The sequence below is a fragment of the Gavialis gangeticus genome, unplaced genomic scaffold, assembly GCF_001723915.1.
Source record: "Gavialis gangeticus isolate Ggan-Ray unplaced genomic scaffold, GavGan_comp1, whole genome shotgun sequence".
Taxonomy (NCBI): Eukaryota; Metazoa; Chordata; order Crocodylia; family Gavialidae; genus Gavialis; species Gavialis gangeticus.
Window position 1 is genome coordinate 23,707,321 of NW_017728998.1, and position 23,323 is coordinate 23,730,643.

The window sequence follows — 23,323 nt, forward strand, 5'->3', positions numbered from 1 at the left end:
TTAGTAACATTAACTGCACTTCAAAACCATCCTGTGGGTAAGGTCAGGATGGCCTACTTTCCTGTTCTGAGCTAGACCACAGTGAATTCCATCTCCATGATAGCTCTCTCACTTGTGCTGTTTTCACTTTTAATACCTGTCTGAAGGTATTGCATGTCTCCCTCAGGTTCAGTTATATTTTTTTATTATCCATTTCCTGATGAAAGACCATCCGAAAGATAGGAGGGTTCAGATGTGCAGTTCAACAAAGTTATATTTAATTTATTTCTGCATGTTGCAGGAGAGGAATCAAAAGTCTGAGATGGCCATAACTCACTTGAGTTTCTGCTACAGCTGAAAACTGTTGTCAGCTGATGCAACTCTTCAGAAAGCTACAGAATTCCAAGTTGGAATCCAAGATTTAGTATAATTGGGTACTGCAAAGACCGTTCATTGTAGGATGGTGCAGAGACACGGTCAGTGGGTGAGTCTGAGAAATTCGCAGACAGAGACTAGTGATTCATTTAAACTTACTCAAAAATTGGCTGCATTCAGTGCATATAGATCAAATATTATTTGCATCTTTCTCATATATATTATTTAATCATGTTGTTTTAAATGTTACAAGATGGATGTATCTACCTGATATAGACATAGATATTGCATCATTACTGCCATAGCACTGTAACAGGACTTTTTAAAGGATTGCTAATGGTAATAAAAATATTCTGATACAGCATTAAGGATTTTGCTACTGAAATGTGTTTAATGTAAATATGCTGTCAGATACCCTTCAAGTAATTGACAAGAGCAGATGATTAGCAGTGTTCTCAATAGTGTTTTTGCATAATCTTACATTTTGACAGAACTCTTCAGCGGCTTTTTATTGTCAGCGCTCTGCAATCAGTAATACTTTTTCCTTGACAACATTTACTTTGTCATTATAAATCTTGTAAGTGGTCATTTAACTTGTTCAGTATGCATGTAAGAGTATCATTACTAACACATTTGAAAAAATGTGTTCCTGTTGGGGAACTATTGTGCAAGTAAACTTATAAAAAATCTAAATATAGTACGGTGAGTACAGCTTTTATGAAATAAATACTAACCTGAATCTATGGTAATCCTATTTTTTGCACATTGTAGGGATAATTTTATAATCTCCTACTTACTAGCTACTTGCACATAACCTATCAGATCTGTTCTGGTGACTGGGATTTTAACCATGTTTTCATTCTTTAATATTATTGCTCAATTAAAATCATTTACATCTAAATGACCAAAATTAAACTGTTGTGATCTATAAGCATTCATAATTACATACAATATGTAACATTAATAGTCAATATAGTAAACCTTCATCTTTATTGAAGCATCTCTTGTTTCTACAGCAGTTCTTTAATCTATCTCAATAGATTTCTAGTGTACAGCTCATATAGATTTGGTCAGTGACAAGGGTTAGAGTAGTCTTGTAGAACATTTACTTGTAGCTGTGAAAAGCCCACATTCATCAGAGGATTAGGTCGATCAGATTTGTACCAGGATCAATGGAAGGACTGTGTGATCCCTCTTAGGCTGTAATGTGTTCACCTTCTTTGGAGAGAATTCACATACACACACATTTCTCTGTCTTAAAGCCATTTATCTCAGAATGTCAAATTGCAATAATTAACCATTATTGATCTTAAATTCAATTAACTTCATTAACACAGGTCATGATGAGGGTGCTTGTAAGGGAAAGGCACTTGACAAGTGTCTCTTCTTATGTGACATTAAATGTTCACAATTGTGGCTATAAACTATTCACACTGTACCGTAAGAACAGCTTTGAAAAAATGACAAGAGTTTCACTGGTAGATGGAAGAGACATTTCAATCCCCTCCCCTTTTACTTCTCAAGTTTTCCTGTTTAGGAATGGGTGAACCTTTTGTACTGAGCACATTATTTTAGTTGTGTTTTACAGAGAAACCCAGCTAGACCAATGCACTTCTGTCATTACAGTTAAATACTTAATACCAGGCAGAGACCCATTTACATAACAGTATATAGCACGATTAGCCCACCAGTGAAATGTTCAGCATGTTCCTTTGCCGTATGATAGGAAACAAAATGGAACTCCCTTTTCTTAGAGGTAAATCCTGCAGTCTTTACACAGTTCTTAGTTCTAGTGCACTATTATTACAGAGAAGAAAACTGTGAAAGGGCATAAGGCTTTGGCCTATGGTTGTGTTGTCACTCTTAGAGGAGCATCATAGTAAATAAAGGTTTGCTTACAACGGGTGAAAATGCAGCAGTGTTTTAGAAAATTGAGCATTCTGGGTGCCTATACATGTGCTCAAGGGTGTGAAGGGAGGCATTTCAACTAGAGCAGTTCCTAGAGGGCTGCTGTAATCAAAACACTGCAATGTCACGTGTATTAAGCCCCTGCATATTTAAAAATGGCCACAGGATGCTTTAACTAAATCTCAGTGGATGGCCTTTAGTTAAAGTGTCCCAGCAGCCATTTTTAAATCCATGGGGACTTACACATGATGCTATTAATTGATGATTCATCGAGTCTGCTACAATGTGTTCTCATTAGAACGTGTCAGAGCACGTGTAGAGACATCCTTTAATTGTATTACAGAATTGCATACAGCTTATAAGTATGTTCTGCATCAAAACTGCTACACCATGTGAATGACTTCCGCTGAAATTTTGAGTTTACAAGGAATGAAAGAATCAAGTTGAAGGTCTTTTAATATATGGAAAAAAATTAGCCAATACATTTCAATTACCTTGAGCAGCCATGACCACTTAAAATAATCTATTACCATGGCTTCTAGACTCCAACCATAATATTTTAAAGCATTTTAGATAGAAACATTATTGTATACTTGAGTATTTAAATTTACCATGAAGGGTATACTACCCCTCCAGAGACCTAAGCTAGCATTAGTCTGATTGTAAACAAACACAAGGGTGCTGTTCTGGTCATTACAAAAACGGAAAGATATGTACATATTAAATACAAGCAGAGATGCAGGAAGATCACTGTGTGTTAATGTGTTCATTTTTTTCATAATATCCTCAGAAAATCTAAATAATCATAATACAAGAATAGTCTTGAAGAGAAATTGGGGGAGCATCCTTTCAGTTCAGAAACAGATTTCCGTGACAATTAAAATGGTCATTTTGTCACTGCATTTGCTATTTCCACTCCGCTATACAAAGCATTTGCTGAGAAGGGGGAGGGCAGAAGCAGAATGGTTTGATTACTGCATTTGAAGAAACTAAAGTTCCCTTACAACATCTGTTTGCTTAGTGAAGGATTATAATAATTAAGAGCTATTAGAGCCATATTGAGAACTTTTATGCTCATGCCTGCTTATCCTGGAGTTGGCTGTGAATCTTGTATTAGTTTGTTGAATGCCCTGTGTGCTTCTCAGTGATTAAGAGATGCCGCCCAAATGCTGATACTGAGCAGGGAGTTGTGTCACTGTGTGGTTTAGCATCAGTTTGTCTAAAGAGCTTGGTGAAGCATATACTTAACCGTGTGCTGTTAGCAACACCTTTTTCCAGATGGATTTGTGTTTCCTGAGGATTGTGATGGATATTTTTGCCAGGTCAAAAAAAAACAGGTAGCTTTTGCATCAGAAGAACCCAGAGATATGTACTGGTATTCAGGTCCAACTTAAAATAGGGTTGAGGTGTAAAATCAAGTGGTCTGTTCTTGTTCCTTTATGTGGGCAAATGACTTCCATTTGTGTTGAGCAGTTCATTCTTATGAAACTGGAATTGTGTCTTCCTTCGAGTTGGTTGCATCATTATAATGAATAATTTATACAAAAAAAAAAATCTTCTCTTCTGTTGTACAAATGTCTGCAAATAGACTCTGAATGTCACTAATTTATTTGTCAATCATCATTGTTCAGTTTATGTGAACATTATTTCAGACTGTGGGTTGTTTCTGAACTGTTGACTTCAGTGATTCATAATTTACCATTTTTAAATTCCCATGTAAAACACCTGGTCTTGTTCCTGCTTCATAATTGGTTGACTGACCTGTAAAACATTACAGACAGGGATAGAGATGATGATTAGCTACTTTGAGCTGTGAATAACTATTTGCAAATAGGTGTACTTTTACAAAGTACCAACATTCCCCAACAATGTGTCTGTTGGGAAGTATTTGTACGAATACTCATGACATGAGAACAAAAAGGGGTATAAATGTGCTCAAACTAAATAGCAATTCAGAATCTGGATACATGTTCGCAAAAAATTTATTTTTATTTGGCTCACTAGCCCTGATCATAAAGGACCAGTTTGTGCATGTAGTAAAGGGATAAAGTGGGGAACCTTTGTTCTCTCAACCCTTGCACAGACTGCAGAAGGGGGAGAAAGAACGTGTGTCCCTGTGCTCATAGGAACAGAGGGACTGCCGAGTCTCCACCGTGCAGTTTCTTCAGTGGGTCAAGCAGGAGGCATATGATGTACATGATGCTGAACTTTCTTTGATTCTCCTGGTACTCAGGACAGTAGCAGCTTGTAGAAAAGGGCAAGAAAGGCTAAACTCTTTATGCAAGTATGTCCTAACAAACCAACATCTAGAAAAATAGGCTGACATGTGAGGCACTGAGACACTGCTCACCCTGTAGGACAGATGTGGAGTCAGATCTCATATGGGGCAATTTTAGGAGAGCCCAGGAAAACCCTGGTCAGGTCAACTGCAGAGAAACCAGGGCAAAGCTCAGCTTTGCGCATGACAGAGGTGCGATCCATCGTGTGACTCTTCTTATTCTACTGACTTAGAAAAAATGCTTCACAGTTTACCTCAACTTCCTCTCTCTGCTGAGAGCAGAACACTATTTGTGGGCGAGTTCAGGTAATGCCTCTGTCTCGTTCCCACGTTCCCTGCTGCCAAATGAAGATCGCTGGCAGTATGCAGATTCTGCTTTTGTTGAATCACAGCAGCTTGCCTCAGAGGAGAGTTGTAGGCACAGGCTCTGGGCTTTGCCCAATTTGTGCACCTGTGGGTTCTACACGGGAGAATTTGATCCTTAATAATTATTTAAGCTTAAAACTGTCAATTATTTTCAATTGTGCATGGTACACTGGTGTACATAAACATAAACAGGGGAAGTTTAGGATCAAAACCTATGACTTCCAGCTCAAGAGCCTAGGCTACTTCTGTATTTTGTCTCTCTCTTCATTATAGAAACTAATTTACTGACTAATTCAAGAGTTCTGGGTTCTATTCCTGGGTTTCCTATAGGACCCTAGCTAAATCACTGATATTCTTTATGCCTCCATTTCCCCCATCTACTGAGTACCTATTCCATAGGGACGCTGTGAAGAATAATATATTAATGCTTTCTTAAGCTCCTGAGCTCCTTGAAATGGGGGAGGGTGATATTTAACAGGACCAAATTACTATTAAAATTAATTTCGCATGATGACAGCATTTTTTTCTGGTGTGTATTAAAGGTATTTAGTATAATTTGCAATGAGGAAATAAATTGTAATTGAGGAAATTGTATGTATGAGAAGTTTGCAAAGTCACCTGAAATTTAAACAATATTTGGTTTCAGAAAGTTGAATGCCTGCCTTATCATCAGAATTAGTACCTGGAATTGGATACTAATCCAAATCCTGGTTTTGGATTTTTTTTTTTTTTTTTTGCCTCGTCACTTGTTGGATGTGTGATCCAAAAACGCGTGGCTTCCAAGGAGGAGTTACGCGGCAGTTGTCAGGTGTAAGTCTATTGAACCTCTATTGAAGGGTCGCACTCAGAGGGTGGTGGTGGATGGGTCATACTCGACCTGGGGGGAGGTGGGTAGCAGAGTCCCCCAGGGCTCGGTCCTGGGGCCTGCGCTGTTCAATTTCTTCATCAGCGATCTGGATGATGGGGTGGAAAGTAACCTGTTTAAATTTGCTGATGACACCAAAATTTGGGGGGAGGTGAGCACGCTAGCAGGGAGGGAGAGATTGCAGAAGGATCTGGATAGGTTACAGGGGTGGGCTAACAGGAACAGGATGCGTTTCAATACGGACAAGTGCAGGGTGCTGCACTTGGGCAGTAGGAACCAGCAGCACACTTACACAATGGGGAACTCCCTACTCGAGAGCACGGAGGCAGAAAGAGATCTTGGAGTCATTATTGACTCCAAGATGAACATGGGCCGACAATGCGAGGTCATGGTTGGCAGGGCTAACCGGACCTTGTCGTGCATCCACAGGTGCATCTCGAGTAGAGCCAAGGAGGTGATCCTCCCCCTCTACGCGACGCTGGTCAGGCCACAGCTGGAGTATTGTGTCCAGTTCTGTGCGCCCCATTTCAAGAGGGATGTGGACAACATGGAGAGGGTCCAGAGGAGGGCCACCCGCATGATCCGGGGACAACAGGGCAGACCCTACAGTGAGAGACTGCGGGACCTGAACCTATTCAGCCTCCACAAGAGAAGGCTGAGGGGGGACCTGGTGACCGTCTATAAACTCACTAGGGGGGACCAGAAGGGTTTGGGGGAGACGCTGTTTCCCCTAGCGCCCACTGGCATAACAAGGAGTAATGGGCACAAGTTGATGGACAGGAGGTATAGATTGGACATCCGCAAAAACTACTTCACAGTTAGGGCGGCTAGGAGCTGGAACCAACTTCCAAGGGAAGTGGTGCTGGCCCCTACCCTGGGGGTCTTTAAGAAGAGGCTGGATGCCTACCTGGCTGGACTCATTTGAGTCCCGTTTCTTGTTTTGGGGTTTTGTTGTTCTCCCGCCCTGGCAGGGGGTCGGGCTAGAAGATCTACTAGGTCCCTTCCGACCCTAAATCTATGAAACTATGAAACTATGAAACCTGAGCTGTCTCTCACTTAAACTACACCAGAAGCCAGTAAGCGTGGAATACCAGTGACCTAAGAATAAGGTGCTTAGTATAGTTTTACTTTGCTTTCTATTTAGGCTGTCCAAACTGCATTTCTCATTATCATCTATTGCCTGTGCATTTGGATCTATGTAAATCTATTCTTTAACACTTGCAGTTGATCTGAGCTCACTGAAGTTACTCCAAATTTAAAACCAGTACAGGATGCTGGGTTAGAGCAGCTGGTGAGCTTCCTGTGGCCTATTTCTGAGCACTGTGTATTAGACAGCTGCCGTATTTTCAGCAAAGAAACAAAGACAAATACACTTCAAAGTTTCTGGTGCCTAATGATAGCTACCCATTACATTGGCATGCTGTCTCATGCAGTCACAGTCTGATCCCCAATAACTTAATACCACACTATTATTGGCATGAAGAGGCTGTAGATGTATTAACACAAAAAAATCTCAAACTAAACAAGCATTAATCATGCACATTACATCAAATTAACATGTTCAAAATTAATATTCTTGACCTTGCCAGTGGGCAGAATAATCAATCTTGGAATAGAGTCTTATTCTACTGAAAGGGACCAGCGACTCCAGCCGACATGCAAGAGAAGCACTGACCTCTCCCCTTGGAAAAAACATTTTGCTCCAGCACCAGACAGTTCTGCCCCTATGAAGCAGCACCTCTGACCTCTCTAACCAAGAATAATGTCCTGCTCAAAGTGCTGGTTAATCAGTGTTGCCATGCTTGTATAAAGAGAGCATTGTCATTCTCCATTTATTTTGGCACTATTGTAAATAAGGCTGGCCACCCCAAATTTCAGTCTCGTAGATAGGATCACAGTGAGGAGTCAGTGTGATCCTATCTACGAGCAGCTTAATCCAAACTGGGGAGATAACACTTCCGTGACACATTGCCCCTTATGAAATCTCAAATGCAAGCTGTTACATATGAATAATCAGCCTATCACTGTGTAAAAATTCCCCACATTGTGGGTAAATGTATGTAGCTTTTCTTCCAACAAACACAGTTGGCAGTTAGAGAGGAGATTATCTAGAAAGAGAATTGTAACTCTCATGTATTCTCATTTGCATTATGTTTCTAACTACCTCTATCCACTGAATCAGTTTTTTTCTTACCCCTGTTTTTAATATTGCAAGCAAAGTTCAGCAGCTTAATCCAAATCCAATCATCTTTGTATTTCACAATTTACTGTTGGCTATCTTGTTTCTTCCCCTTATCCATAAACTGTGTCATATCTTTCCTCAGAATAATCTAATTGCGGCCCTACACTTCTTAGGTGTTCTTTATAGATTACCTGAGAGTTAGCCTGTTTCTAAGGAGAGTGATGTTGTGGTTTAAGGGGGAAATGATTAATAAAAACACATTGCACTGGCAGACATGAGGGGAAAAATAAAAACATGCTTTACTGGAGGAAGCCCCCATTAGCTCGACTCAGCTCTGCAGCGTCTATATAGATCGGGTGTTTCAGTGGGGCTTTTTGGTGCTTTTATCTAAAGCTGATTCAATCTAAAAGCCCCACTGAAGTGTCTGATCTGTACAGATGCTAGGTGAGGCTAATGCAGTGCCTCTTCTGGGCATGTGCTAGGCTCAGTGTGGGGGACACACAGTTTAAAATAAAGCACCGTTTTGAGGGGGGGGTGGTTAGGTCTGTAAGCAGCCATAGCACTTAGCAAATGGCGCTGCCTTGATGACAAATTTGGGGTCCTCTTTTTAATCCAAATAATTGGTATAGCATGGGCAGTGGCAATCCCCACGGCACCCCCAAGAGTATTTCAACTCCGCTAGGAGGCATAAACTCTAGGCTGAAGGAAACATTTCAGTATCTCTTGCTTGTTTAGTGTTGAAAATAGCAGTTGTGATGGATTTTACTTTTTTGTGGTGGTAATACACAGTTGCAAGGAACGGGACTAAAGATGCCACCTCATTTCCTCAGTGTTGCCAAACATCCATCAGACATGATCATTTTCCAACCTGGACTAGATTTGGTCTGGTGCTGTGCTCTGGAGGTGAAAGCCTCCCTTTCCCTAACCTCTGAATTATTGTTCCCTTTGCTCTTCACTTTTTCTTAGGTATGTACTAACAGAAGAGCAGAAAATTATACCTTGCAATAAACACTCATTGCATATGCCTGATTTGGAATTTAGGTGCAAAATAACATTTTAGTGCTATTACTCTTTAATTGAATCTCAGTTTGAAGAACCGACCACATCAGCTTAGCTTTTGGATGTCTAAGGACTCCAAAGCGAAGCAATAGGAGGGCTGATCATGATTGTATCACGTCCTAAGCCTTTCTTTTGTCTTCTCTTTTTAATTGTAAAACGTAACCTGTTTGTTTCCATTTTTAAGTCCTTGGAAACTTCTGCAAGATGCATTTAAATATGTTGAAAAATATAGTACACATATAAGATGCATTAAGCTGTATATCTTGAATGGTGAATTATTATTATTGGATGGTGTATATCTTGAATGGTAATTATTGAAATCGTATGGGATTGTTGATTAAACTTAAAACCCATTTGTTGAAACAAAATATTTTATGGGAGGTGGTTGGTTTTGAAATATTCTCAAGTCATTAAAAACAAGGTTTGATGTTTCAACTTTTTTTTAAACAAAAAAATTCTGCTTATCTAGATAAAAAAGGCCTTTATCCTGAAATGTAAGATTGCTTGAGTAAACAAAATCTAAGGGCATGTGTAGATGAAACAGGGGCCCTAAATTGAAGCGTTGGGTTTTAAAAAACACCGTTTCAGTTTAGGGCCAATTAAACCCCTGTGTCATGGACACACCCTACTGACTTACCTGCCTCTCTGGTGGGGAGGGGAGGGCGAGCTGCCAGCAGGCGGAGAGGTCCCTGGGGGGGCTGGTGCTTTCCTCTGTGGCAGTGGCAGGTCCCCCCCCAGGGGCACCCAGCTCGGGCGGTCCCAGGGGGTACTACAGCTGTGGAGAGAAGCACTGGGCCCCTGCACAGCTCAGGCAGGCAGGCTCCAGGGAGGAAAAAAGAAGATCAGAGGCTCACTGCTTTTCTTGGGCGGAGCTGCTTTCCCAGGCTGCTGCCAGGCTGCCTGCAGGGCTTCCTGCACAGCCATGGAGCTGCACGGAGCCTCTACGGCTGTAGGGGCAGCAAATTCAAACTCCTCAAAGGAGTCACTTAAGGTGCATTACACTGCCAAATTTCCTACAGTAGCTGGAATTAATGTGCAATACACCGCCGAGGCGTGCAAACACCGACACCAGTAAAGAGGTGCAAAAGCATTTAGCCTTTGAAAGTGTCGTGTACACACGCCTCTCAGTTTGTCTACACATAGCCTAAGAGGAGAAACAGTCACAGCATTGAAACAAGACATCATAAAACTGCTGAAATGAAAAATGTTCATGATCTAAATTGAAATAGTATCATATGGCCTTTTGCAGTATAAGGAAATAAATATTGGAGTAAAGTGAAAACTAGATTGGTTTGTATTATGATCTTTTCAAACAAACTAAATCAGGTGTTTCTGACCATGTTAGTGAAAGGGATGCAGGAAGTGTCACATCAGTACTATATGGAAAGCATATTGGCATCAGTGGATTCAATCCCTTGGCTCCAGCAAAGTTGTACCCATTTAGTCCAGCACTGAATTTGGCTCAGGACCTCAGGAAAAAAAAATACTGATAATAAACACTTTGGTTTAGCTGCACAGTAACTTTCCATATTTGTAGGATATTTCTATTCAGTACATATGCAGGCTTTGTAATGGCATCTCTGGTGTATGTATGGAGAATGTATGAGCCTATATCTGTGTATATACAATACACGTTATGTACGGATCATTCTGGGAAGTGATATAGCACAGTTTATTTCCACTAGTAAAGAAATGATCCATAGCTCTGTTATGAAGGTAATTCCCCCTTGTATGGAAATGAATTACATTATACTACAGCTTACTGTTATGTATTTATATTAAAGGTATTAATTTCATTTTTACCTAGTGGTTTAGTTAATAATTCTAATAAATATTAATGAGGGAGCTGTATGTTTTTGACCTCTCTCTAACAGTACCCAGGATGATTTTCTGAATCCTTTCGGTGTCCTTATTTTCTATACAAACCCATTTTCTACTTTTTGGCAAGCAGCCTGTCACAATCATTGCATTATTTGGGTTTGCAGACAGCCTCAAGTGAGTCCCCTACCCCCACAAGATGTAAATTGAAAACTTTTGTGCAAAGTTTTTCTTTTATTAATGTGGAAAATACCCCACAGAAACATGTAATTTCTTTCATTTCAGTTCCTATTAACTTTTTGGACTTTAAGGGTCCCCCCGCCCCTTACACTCTGCTGTAGAGAACAGTTGCACAGCTCTCCTGCTGTTTCAGACATTTATTTTACATTTTAAAACCAGCAAAATCGAGAGTTTTTCAATAACAAGCAAGTGAGAAGATATAGTAGAGGAGGTAATATAGCTTAGAGAGGGTCTTTCACCTCCTGGAAGCCCCTGGGAAGGCAGAATTTTACCAACAGCTGCTGATAGTCCCTTTGCTTCTCTTGCAGATACTAATTTGCACAAATGATCTTTCCATTGTATCCTTTTGTTTGCTATTGCCATGTAGTGTAATCTTTGCTTATATTCTTGCAGTTTGCTAAGCAGTGTTGTAGAGCTCAGTTGAACAGGCGAGGGATAGGTAGCTTCTTGCTTCCAGATGGGGCTTCCAACAGTAGCCTTGCAGCCTACTTCCACTCCCTTGTGAACATGGCCGGGGGGGTTAGGAAAGGAGGGAAGTTCTGAGAAAGCTACAAGGCGACGGTTGGCCAATGTGAGAAGAGTCGCAGATGCCAGTTGCCTCCTGTATCCTTTGGGGTTAACAAGCTGCTGCTACGTGCGCACAACTATCTGACCCACCACAGAGCTGTTTCTACCTTTCTGCATGTCGCTGCCTGGCTGGATCTCCGAGTATGCTGTGGGCTTTTCTAGGAGGCACTGAAGATTTTTTCATTGTCTGAGATGGCCCCGTTTTGGGTTCAGCTTATACCTTCCCCATAGCAGCCCAGTAGGGTATGATGGTTCATTAGGACCGTGAGTAACAGGGAAAAAACTCCTGATAAAGTCTGTTGTAACTCCTCTTTAGTACCCTGTGCAGATCAAGAGTAAGTAGGTGATTGGGTCCTGTGTACAAACCAGAGTTAAGAGCCACAGAAAACTACTGGTGCAAACTCCAGTTGGTTTGGGATGATCATGGTTTAGAATCCGCTCCGGTTTTGTCATGCTCATGGGCAACCTCATACTATGCATGAGGGAGGATGCTAGTTGAGGGAACCGGAATGAAGTTTTTCCCCATTTTTCCTCTCTCCTAGGCAGTTGTATTGACTCACTGTAATGGATTCAGATAGATTCCTGGTAGGTGTAAAGGTGCAAGCTTCCCCCCCTCCATGCCCCTCTCCCCCGCCTCATATTCCACATTGTAGTGGAATTAGTTTATCAACGTTGCAAGCTGCTGCGTTAAATCTGTTACTCTGGTCTGGGATGTATTACTTGCGTGTCTGGATCAAAGGCTGCAGTGTCACAAACTTGGCTTGCTGACTTCTGTTTAGGAAGAAGAAGAGAGTTATGGAGGAGGCAGCTCCTGGTTAGCACGCAAATATGCTTGATAGCTGGTGGAAAGGGCAAAGAAAGCATGAAAGTTAAATAGATTTAAATTTAAATGAGCTGCGTGCTGAAGGTTTTCACCTAATGGAAAAGTCACTCTCTTAAAAACTATGAATATGACAGTACAAGTGTTTTAGTCCAAACAAAGATCATAAAGTTTCAGTATTAAGAGAACCAGAGATGCAGGGAACACCACTAATCACGGGCTACGTTCATGGTTCTTGTTCACAATAATGAGCACGAGATCCCGCTCCCACAAGTAGTGTCTCTGGTTTCCAAGGGGTGACTCCTGCTTGTTGGCATGCACGGATTTGAGAGTGAATGCACAGCTTTCAGTGAATACAGGGAAGAAAAGCTTAGTGTTTCCCTGGAATGGGCAAGTGTGAAAATGACTTCTTTCCATGCGTTATGTTAAATAGCCACCCATTTTCCTTATTCCAGAACAAGGCTGTAATCTCACAGGTTGGGAAGGTAAAAAGGGGGTGGAAATTTTAAAGGAAAACTTTTCACAAATGGATCCCACAGGAAAGGATTATGATGTTTCTGGCAAAGTTCCCCTTTATGACAGGAACCATGGAGCCTCAGTTCTTCAACATTGGTACCTGTTGCTCAAGCATTATCCATCATTATTTTCACTTTCTTATTTTAGACAAGGGTTTGTACTCCTTTGTTCTTCTTGGCTAAGTAGTTATAGACAAGAAATACTATGATGCAAATAATAAAATAAAAGACAGTTTGTACTATTCCATAAGGGAATGAAAGCATTAAATAAAGTCTACCTTATTAGACTGCAAGTGCTTTGGCATTGCCCTTTTGCAAGTGGTTATGTAGTGCCTAAAAGAACGGTCCCAGATCTTGATTACAACCTGTAGCCATGGCTGCAATGTAAATGATGATGATTACAGAATCCTTGCCATTGATTATATTATTTCAAAATGGTGAAAACAATAGGAAAATAGAGAGGAATTCTGTTTTCTTTAGCTCTGAAGCTTGTATTTGAACATTTTAAAATACAAGTTTTCAGATAGGATATGTGTTTTTAATCAGGCTTTGTTTTACTTTAATTTTAGTTTTTCAATAAAACCATACTAGATGTAGGATCACCCTCTGGTTGGATTTCCACAACTAGAAAATTAGTCTGCACTATAATACATGGGTAAAATTTGTTGTTGTTCTGGCTTGATATGTGTAGGCTTCCAAAGGTTTAACTCGTACTCTAAATGCCAGATTATACCTTTATACGCTTGGAAGAAAGTTTGCTAAAACTCATCCATGTTAAAGGGCAGTGGTGAATTTTTTATACTTCCCAACTGGATGAAGCATATTCTGTCCAAACTAGAAGTCCAGTTTCATCATTACGTTAAGATTTAGTGGTTTTCTGTTATCATATGACACAAAAATCCTGAAAAGATATGTGAAAAGTTATGAATAGTATCTAAATGATATGGTAATTTTTTCAAATGCTCTGGTTTGTTTCCTTAATATATTTCGTATTCTATAACCTGACTAGATTATTTAATATGCTGAGCTGTGGTGTGCTAAGCCAGACACCCGCACATTGCAAATGTTGTAAAAGGCGAGGCCAAAAGCCAAGTGCCTTCCACCATTGAAGCTTACTACAAATATTTTTTTTTAGTTGTATATTGTTACAGTAGTACGGAGCTAGTAAGTTCTCAGGTACTTCTATTTAAAAAAAAAATTCCTGTTAATGATATTTATATATTTCTGGCATCTCAGTTATCTTTAGCTTATTGCATTGTAAAGTGATGGGTCACTTTGATCAATGAATGATCTCTCTTTCTCAATGCTTTCATAGATTTATTTTTTAAAGAGGTAACTCGTATATGTAAAATGCATGCAGAGTACCACTGTGGAAAATTTAATATAAAGCTAGTCAGTTCCCAACTATCCTATTCAGGAAGAGCACGTTAGATTTACATCATCAGTTGCATTACTTAAAAAATAAAGTAAAAGGCAGGATCCCTGTTGGGTGCCTGTGTAGTTTATGCTGAGTAAATATTGACAAAGTAGTCTAAAGAGCAAACACTTTGACATTTGTAAGGTCCACTGGAAGGTCTTGTATATATTTATACAGCAAGAATGAGAACAGCATACCAATTTTCTTGAACTTGCTCCTGACATAATTCTGCACGGGCTTTCATGCTGAGGAGAGAAGTATGTTTAAATGTGAATGGGCCATTTGTACCTCTATAATGAATATCCTTGAATCACTGTTAGCAAGTTATTTCAGGATTTTGAATCACCTGCTTTTCCACCCCCCCACCCAAAATAAATCTTTGTTTTAATTGGTTGTAATTGAAGTCTTTTTTTTTTTTTACTTCGTAGGAATTTTATTGATGTTTTTTGTACTTTATATTTATTAAAGATTGAGGCTCAAAACTGTAATGAGTAAAAAATGCTTGCTTAATTTAAATTGTGAATCTGTCTGTTAAGAAATGCATTAGGGGTAGGAGAAGCATAAGACATATTAATTGACAGACAGGAACTGCTGTCTCTGAGGTTGATACAAGTAATTTATTACTTTAGAAATGAATGCCACCTCCAGAATGTGCTTCATTAATTTCAAATTTAGTTTTAATTTCAAGCTGTTGCCCCTTGAGAAGAATAAGGTGGCAAATTATGTTTGAAGAGCAGATTTTTTTTCTTGCTCTGAAGAAACACTAAATTTTAACTGTTTAATTTTACAAATAAATGCAGTTCTTTGGCAGAAACATTTAAGCAGTTGATATAAAACATGGGCAACAGTCACTAACTCTTATGTATTCTTTTTCCTATGATAGCCTATGTTTCAGACGAACTGAAGGCAGCAGCTCTGGTGGAGGAAGACGTGGAACCCGATGAAAATGCAGTGGATGGGGAGCCTTCAGCAAAGTATGCGTGCCCAGAAAAAGACTTCAGTAAGAACTGCCAGAGCTATCAAAATTCTCCAGCTGCTGAATTTTCTAGCCATGAAATGGACAGTGAATCCCACATCAGTGAGACAAGTGACCGAATGGCAGACTTTGAGAGCAGCTCTATCAAAAACGAGGAGGAGAGCAAGGAGGTTTCAATACCACTTGAAGATTCGACTGTATCTGATAGCTTAGAACAAATGAAAGCGGTGTATAACAACTTTCTCTCCAATTCCTACTGGTCCAATCTCAATTTGAATCTCCACCAGCCAACTTCAGAAAAAAACAATGGTAGTAGTAGCAGCAGCAGCAGCAGCAGCAGCAGTTGTGGGAGTGGCAGCTTTGACTGGCATCAGACTGCCATGGCAAAAACACTGCAGCAGGTTTCTCAGAGCAGAATTCTTCCTGAACCAAGTCTTTTTAGCACAGTTCAATTGTACAGACAAAGTAGTAAGCTTTATGGCTCGATATTTACAGGAGCCAGTAAATTTCGTTGTAAAGACTGCAGTGCTGCCTATGATACTTTAGTGGAATTAACAGTGCACATGAATGAGACAGGACATTATCGAGATGACAACCATGAAACTGATAACAATAACCCTAAAAGGTGGTCCAAACCTCGTAAACGTTCTTTGCTTGAAATGGAAGGGAAGGAAGATGCCCAGAAAGTATTAAAGTGTATGTACTGCGGCCATTCATTTGAATCTCTTCAGGACTTGAGTGTTCACATGATCAAAACAAAACACTACCAAAAAGTGCCTCTGAAAGAGCCTGTTACACCTGTAGCAGCAAAAATTATCCCAGCTACTAGAAAGAAAGCATCATTGGAGCTTGAGCTTCCAAGTTCTCCAGACTCCACAGGTGGAACGCCAAAAGCAACAATCTCTGACACCAACGATGCACTACAAAAAAATTCCAATCCTTACATCACACCAAATAATCGTTATGGTCACCAGAACGGTGCCAGCTATGCCTGGCATTTTGAAGCAAGAAAATCTCAAATTCTCAAATGCATGGAATGTGGAAGTTCGCATGATACTCTGCAAGAACTCACTGCCCACATGATGGTGACAGGACATTTTATAAAAGTCACCAACTCTGCCATGAAGAAGGGGAAGCCAATTATAGAAGCCCCAGCAACGCCAACGATAACATCCTTAGTAGATGAAAAGGTACAGTCTGTGCCACTAGCTGCCACCACTTTTACATCTCCTTCCAATACACCTTCTAGTGTCTCCCCCAAATTAAATGTTGAAGTTAAAAAAGAAGTAGATAAAGAGAGAGGCATCACTGATGACAAAATGAAAGATAAGGAGAAGTCAAGTGAAGAGGAGGAAAAGTATGATATCTCTTCCAAATACCACTACTTGACTGAAAATGATCTGGAAGAGAGTCCCAAAGGGGGTCTAGATATCTTAAAGTCTCTAGAAAACACAGTGACGTCAGCTATAAACAAAGCCCAGAATGGCACACCGAGCTGGGGTGGCTACCCAAGTATTCATGCTGCCTACCAGCTTCCTAACATGATGAAGCTGTCGCTGGGTTCATCTGGAAAAAGTACACCCTTAAAGCCTGTGTTTGGAAACAATGAAATAGTGTCACCAACTAAAAACCAGCCTCTTGTGTCGCCACCAAGCAGTCAGACCTCACCTGTGCCAAAAACAAACTTTCATGCCATGGAAGAACTGGTCAAGAAAGTCACTGAGAAAGTGGCTAAAGTTGAAGAAAAAATGAAAGAACCGGAAGGAAAGCTTTCTCCAATGAAACGTGCAACACCTTCGCCATGCAGCAGTGAAGTTGGTGAACCCCTCAAGATGGAGGCCCCCAGTGACAGTGGTTTTAAAAGCCAACAGAGCAGTCCAGTCCCTCAGAGGGATAGCTGCAAGGATAGTCCAACTGTAGAACCAGTGGAAAATGGTAAAGAGCCTGTAAAGTCACTTGTAAGTGCTTTAAGCAGCAGCACAGCTATTATCACTGATCACCCTCCTGAACAGCCATTTGTAAATCCATTAAGTGCACTGCAGTCTGTCATGAACATTCATCTTGGAAAGGCAGCAAAGCCATCTTTACCTGCTTTGGATCCAATGAGCATGCTTTTTAAAATGAGCAACAGTTTGGCAGAAAAGGCTGCCGTGGCCACCCCACCTTTACAGTCCAAAAAACCAGACCACTTAGACCGTTATTTTTATCATGTCAACAATGACCAACCCATAGATTTGACGAAAGGCAAGAGTGACAAAAGCTGCTCTTTGGGTTCAGCGCTTTTGTCATCTACATCGACATCTTCTGCATCTTCTTCATCTACAGTGACAACAGCAAAGACATCTGCAGTCGTGTCATTCATGTCAAACTCACCGCTACGCGAGAATGCCTTGTCAGATATATCTGATATGCTGAAGAACCTGACAGAAAGTCACACATCAAAATCTTCCACACCTTCCAGCATATCTGAGAAATCTGACATTGATGGTACCACAATAGAAGAACCAGAAGAGAGCACACCAGCTCAGAAAAGGAAGGGACGTCAGTCTAACTGGAACCCTCAGCACTTGCTCATTCTGCAGGCCCAGTTTGCAGCCAGTTTGCGGCAGACATCAGAGGGGAAATACATCATGTCAGACTTGAGCCCTCAAGAAAGAATGCACATTTCCAGGTTTACGGGACTGTCAATGACCACCATCAGCCACTGGCTAGCCAATGTGAAATACCAGCTCCGAAGGACCGGGGGAACTAAGTTCCTTAAAAATTTGGACACTGGGCATCCAGTGTTCTTTTGTAATGACTGTGCTTCACAGATCAGAACTCCTTCAACTTATATCAGTCACCTTGAATCACATCTAGGTTTCAGGTTAAGAGACTTGTCCAAACTGTCCAATGAACAGATTAACAATCAGATAGCACAAGCAAAGTCACCATCTGAAAAACTGGTGACATCATCTCCAGAGGAAGAAATTGGAACTTCCTATCAGTGTAAACTTTGTAACAGGACTTTTGCAAGCAAGCATGCTGTTAAACTTCATCTTAGTAAAACACATGGGAAGTCACCAGAGGATCATCTTCTGTATGTTTCGGAGTTAGAGAAGCAGTAGCGTTTGCTTTTGATTAAAATAACTGTAATTTGCTTTGAGGAACACTGTCAAAGACGCCTTAAAGCTACTGTTTAGTTCTTGGCACATGTTCTTATTTTAACTCCAGAGAGTAACTCTGGGCTGAACTGTTTTGTATAACTGTACAGTGTTTAAATAGAGGTGCATAATCAGCTGTTGTTACTGGTAAAATATGAAGGTTAAAATGCAGTGGTAAGTGTTTGGAACTTTGTGTAAATTGGATTTAGTTGCTGTGCATCCCTCTGATGCATCAAGCTGCATGCATTAACAGACAGTTTAATTAAGCATTTATAACTAATTCTGGTGCACTTTTTTCATGTGACCTAAGTGTGCTGGTATTTCTCACCCTATAATCTTTAGCCCTCTGAGTACTTTGAAGCACTTTTGCATTAATTTGGTAAAAATGTATGCCTATGTTTTTTAAGACCCTTACCAGCTTAGTTCTAATTACTAATATGAACCTCCATTTATGCAGAGGTGTATCACACCTTGAAATTTAAAAATATTATTTTCACATTGAAACATAGATGTATATATTGTATAGATTTCAAAATCTCTTATGGAAAATGTGATTGTGGTTAATGCCATTTCTTTTTCTTCTGCATTTTTAGCAACAGTGTTTTTTATACCTGATATCCCCCAGGTATAAGCTGTACCTATATATAGTGTATATTTCTTTTCTAGATCAAAGGGTTTTCTTTCAACATTCAGACATTGTAAATTATATGAAAGATACCACAGATAGCATTTATAAAGTATTCAGAAACATTATTCTTAAAGCAAAGTATGTTTTGTTTTGTTTTGCTATACAGTACATCTATATTGATAGAGGTTCATGTTTAAATTATACATATTTATTAGTATCGCTGTCATTTGTTTTTAAACTGTCTGAAATAACAGAAGCCACGGACTGCATCCTTGGCATGCATTATAACTATTTTGCACAACATGACTTTTAAAGGTATTTATTAGTAAAAAAATAAAATAAAATAAAATAAAATAAAAAAGAGAGAAATTCAAAATAAACTCAGTGCTCAAAGGGTTAAATCTATTTGAAAAACTTGTACTGTATTTCCTAAACATTGATAAAGCCTTTAAAATGTTTGTACTGTAATACTTTGCTTAAAAGTTATGAGGCATTCTGTGATATAACCTCTTTTACTTATTTATAAGCGCTCTTGGTTGTTATTTCATATTGTAGAATGCCTTTTTATTTCAATTGGTAACTTTCTGTTTTGTTCTGCCTAATTATTCTCCCAAGATTCCATACTGCAGCTTTATCTTTAGGCATATGAAAGGTAACCCGTGGTTACCAGCACACTAAGTGATTCTGTTCGTCTCCATTTTTGGCAGTTAATTTGCAGAAGTAACTGACAGCTGACACCATATGAGAATCTATGTATAAAATATTGGCATGTAAACAGCACAGACACTGTAATGCACTCTGTGCCCTGTTTTGTTGTTGACAATGAAGCACCATTATATGACTCTTCATATAACCTTTTTTTCTACAGCAGCATTAAAATTGTCTTTTTGCTATAATTTTGTGTTGCGTTCACAATTATGTCTGAAATGTGCTACGACTAACGAGCACATTAAAATTAAATTGTATGCTATCTGTTTATGACTGAAGCTTGAGTAGGTTTCTTCATCTGCCAGGTGCTGGCAGTCAAAAGCTGCACATAAATCACTGGAGTTTTAGTGAACTTTCGCATTTAAAGAGCAGGGTAGCACTTATTCAAAGGCTGCATTAACAAAATTTTTCCCCAGAAAAGATAAATGAATGTTATAACTCCTCTTTAAACATCAGGTAAGATTGACTGTAAAGAAGGGAGTTTATATGCAACGTGTGTGGCAAAGCAAATAGATGCTTTGCTGTGCTGTATATTCAGACCCAGTCAGATACTGATACTTAACCACATTCCTCTTGAATATCCTGGATAGAGTCTGCAAGTTGTACTAGTAGGTGCTTCATGGATTAGACCGTCCTCCTCCATCTACTGTGAATTTTCAGGTGACAGGAGGAGATGGCTGAGACTGATGGCTGAAACTTTGTGACTTCAAAGTGGTTCTACTTTTGGCCATATCTGCTATTGCTCAAAATTCAAAACAGATAGCAAGAGAGAAAAGGAGAATGCATAAACACATGCGAAGCAAATGCACACAAACATAAGACTTTGTAAGATAATGGCAGAGTTTTACTGGCCTTGACAAATCACCCCAACAAAAATACTGAAAACAAAATTTTGATCTGTAAAATAGTTTGATTCGTAAAGTATTGCTTTCCTGGGTCCGATGGACTTACAGACTAGAAATGCGTATGCAGAAAGCAAACCAGTATTATAAGAAATGTATCCCAAGTACATATATAGGCTTCTAAATATAAGAAGTGAATATATGCAATTTAAAAAAAAAAATCAGTCTCTTTGTTTTAAGTGACTAGTTACATGCTCATGATTTCTTTTTCTTTTTTTTTCCTTTTTCTTTTAAATTGAAAAGGTTGGTATAATTTCTTCTACACTGTAGGCAGCCCAGCTGTTTCTTTTAAGAGCACTTCTACTGGGTAACAGACCCTGTGACTAACAATAATCACGTCCAGTACCACAGCTCTGGAATTTTTTCTCTTTTGGCTCACCATTTACATCTGATTTGAAAGTCATTTATGTTCTGAGGTCTCGGTTCAGATCCTAATGGTCTCAATTCAAACCAATGACAAAACTCCTCCACTTAATTCTGCTGCTTAGCTCTGTCACCTCAATGGTATTCTCTCACCTATTTAGACAAAGTAACCCCTTCAGTCCAGAGCTCAGGTCTTTCCTGAAGCAACACTGGAAGCTGTCTTCATTTTTGCGTTTATCTTAGTTTAACTGCAGCGGGAATCTTACTTCTTGAGCATGGATTTCCTTCTTGAAAACTATAACAGTTAAATAGAACATGGGATTAAAAAAAAAATCACTAGTTGTGAGATTGGCAGATCACTTGCATACACTGACAACCCTTTGAGTTTTAGAAGGCATTATTGACTTTGTAAGGGCATTAATAGCACTTCATGCAAAATGTGCTCTCTATGATTTGGGTAGGAGTGTAAACAGGACTAATGAACTGCTTGGTCCCTTGTAATATTTGTTCTGCTCATTTTCACAATTGAAATGGGAAATAGCAATTGTGAGCATTAAGTACCAAACATGCAACCTGTCCTAATTTGTGATGACCGGGGTGTGAAGCTGAGTAGTGGCGTGTCAATATGCGGTGGAAAGGAGTGACTTTTACAAAAATGCAGACAGCAGCCATATATATTAGCGTGCAGTACCAATTACTACTTCATTTTTTTTAAAAGTCTGGAACCTTGCAATTGATTGGCTAGTCAATTTGGCATGTCCCATAATTATTCAAATAAAGTTTAGTTTGCGCCTTAGAACCTTCAAGACCTGTCTGATTTCACATGGAAAAGCATTTAGAGAATTGGTGGCTCAGAATGTGATCTCCTTTTTCTCCCCATTCGCTGGTACATTATTGGCATAGCCACTACTAGCACTAACCAAATCACCAAACTGCCTGTGTTCACATATCTTTTTTCTTCTATTAGAAATGATGGTAAATATACAGGATTTTAAACTTCTTTCGAGTCCCCAGCTTTGCTTAGCACTTGATGTATTACCTAGTTTTAGAAATATGCAGATCAAGTGACAGAGAAAACACAATGCCCCAAGAAAGAGTTTTAAATGAAATTCTGATGGGGTGGGAAGGGCTTTAAATCACAGGTGTATAAAGGTGACCCTGGTCTAACCCCACCCAAGTAGTGGCTTGTTGCAGCAGACTGTATATCTTCCAGCCATCACATTTACGCAGTATCTTAAAATAACATTTGTGATAAATGTGCAATTTAACTAATTTATGGTGCTATGATGTGCTCAGGGCTACATGCAAGATGAAAATCTTAAATGGAGCTTGAACAGCTCACTTCACAACAAGAAATCAATATGCCAGATCTTAGAGAGCTGTTCAGTGGAGTCAACATTTAGCAAAAATATCAGTGCATGTATCTTTAAGTTTTAGGCAGCAAGAAATCTATAATTAACTGAAATATTACTTCTAAGTTAGTGTGAGGAACTATTACTAGAACCTAAATCTCTCTAGCATCTTCATTATATTTTCTTTTGGCATCAATTTCTAATTATAGAGTTGCTTTCACGGTGCACACTACAATGCAATTTCCTAACCAAAGCAAGACAGATTAGCATTATTTAAAAACTTCATATTCACAATATTGGGATTGCTGTCTATTGCATTTTAATATGGCTGTCCCTAAACTGTAAAATAATTGATATTTTAAAAATAAGAAACAGATATGTCTGTACATGTCCTGGCAGCAAAGGTTTTGGGCTATTTGTATGTTGAGATTTAAAAAAAGAAATTATACACATGTACAATGGAAGAAAAAAACCTTTAATTCTGTAAGGCTTTATTTCAACTGCAACAGAAAATTAATAAAATGACTCTATGTAGTACAGGAGGAAATAACATGACTGGTAATAGAGCTAAATTTAATATATTTTGCATTTTAAACCATGGCTCCAGAAAGCATTATAAGTTTCTGAGAAAAAACATCAAAATATTACAATTATTTTTTCTATATTCATCCAAGTAGTTTTTCATTCTTAGAACTTGCTAGTATTTTGTTCCATATTCTGTTACCTGCACTATTCAATGAAACTGAAATTAGTCTATCCTTTTAATACAAGAAATGGTTGTAAAATCAAAAAAAGGAGGTTCCAAAGTTATTCACCTTTTAAAAGTTATTGTAGCTAGCCTTTTTTTTTTTTTTTTTTTTTT

At 39.2% G+C, this 23,323-nt stretch overlaps 1 protein-coding gene across 2 annotated transcripts in view; it reads left to right on the forward strand.

Annotated features, from left to right (window-relative positions):
• TSHZ3 (teashirt zinc finger homeobox 3) overlaps positions 1-20,114 on the forward strand; it is an 83,138-nt gene extending 63,024 nt beyond the window's left edge. For both annotated transcript variants that reach the window (XM_019505624.1, XM_019505625.1), the window contains one exon: positions 15,273-20,114. In XM_019505624.1, the coding sequence (XP_019361169.1) occupies positions 15,273-18,472 (3,200 nt within the window). In that variant the 3' untranslated portion in view covers positions 18,473-20,114. The remainder of the gene's footprint in view (positions 1-15,272) is intronic.
• Positions 20,115-23,323: the final 3,209 nt, after the last annotated feature.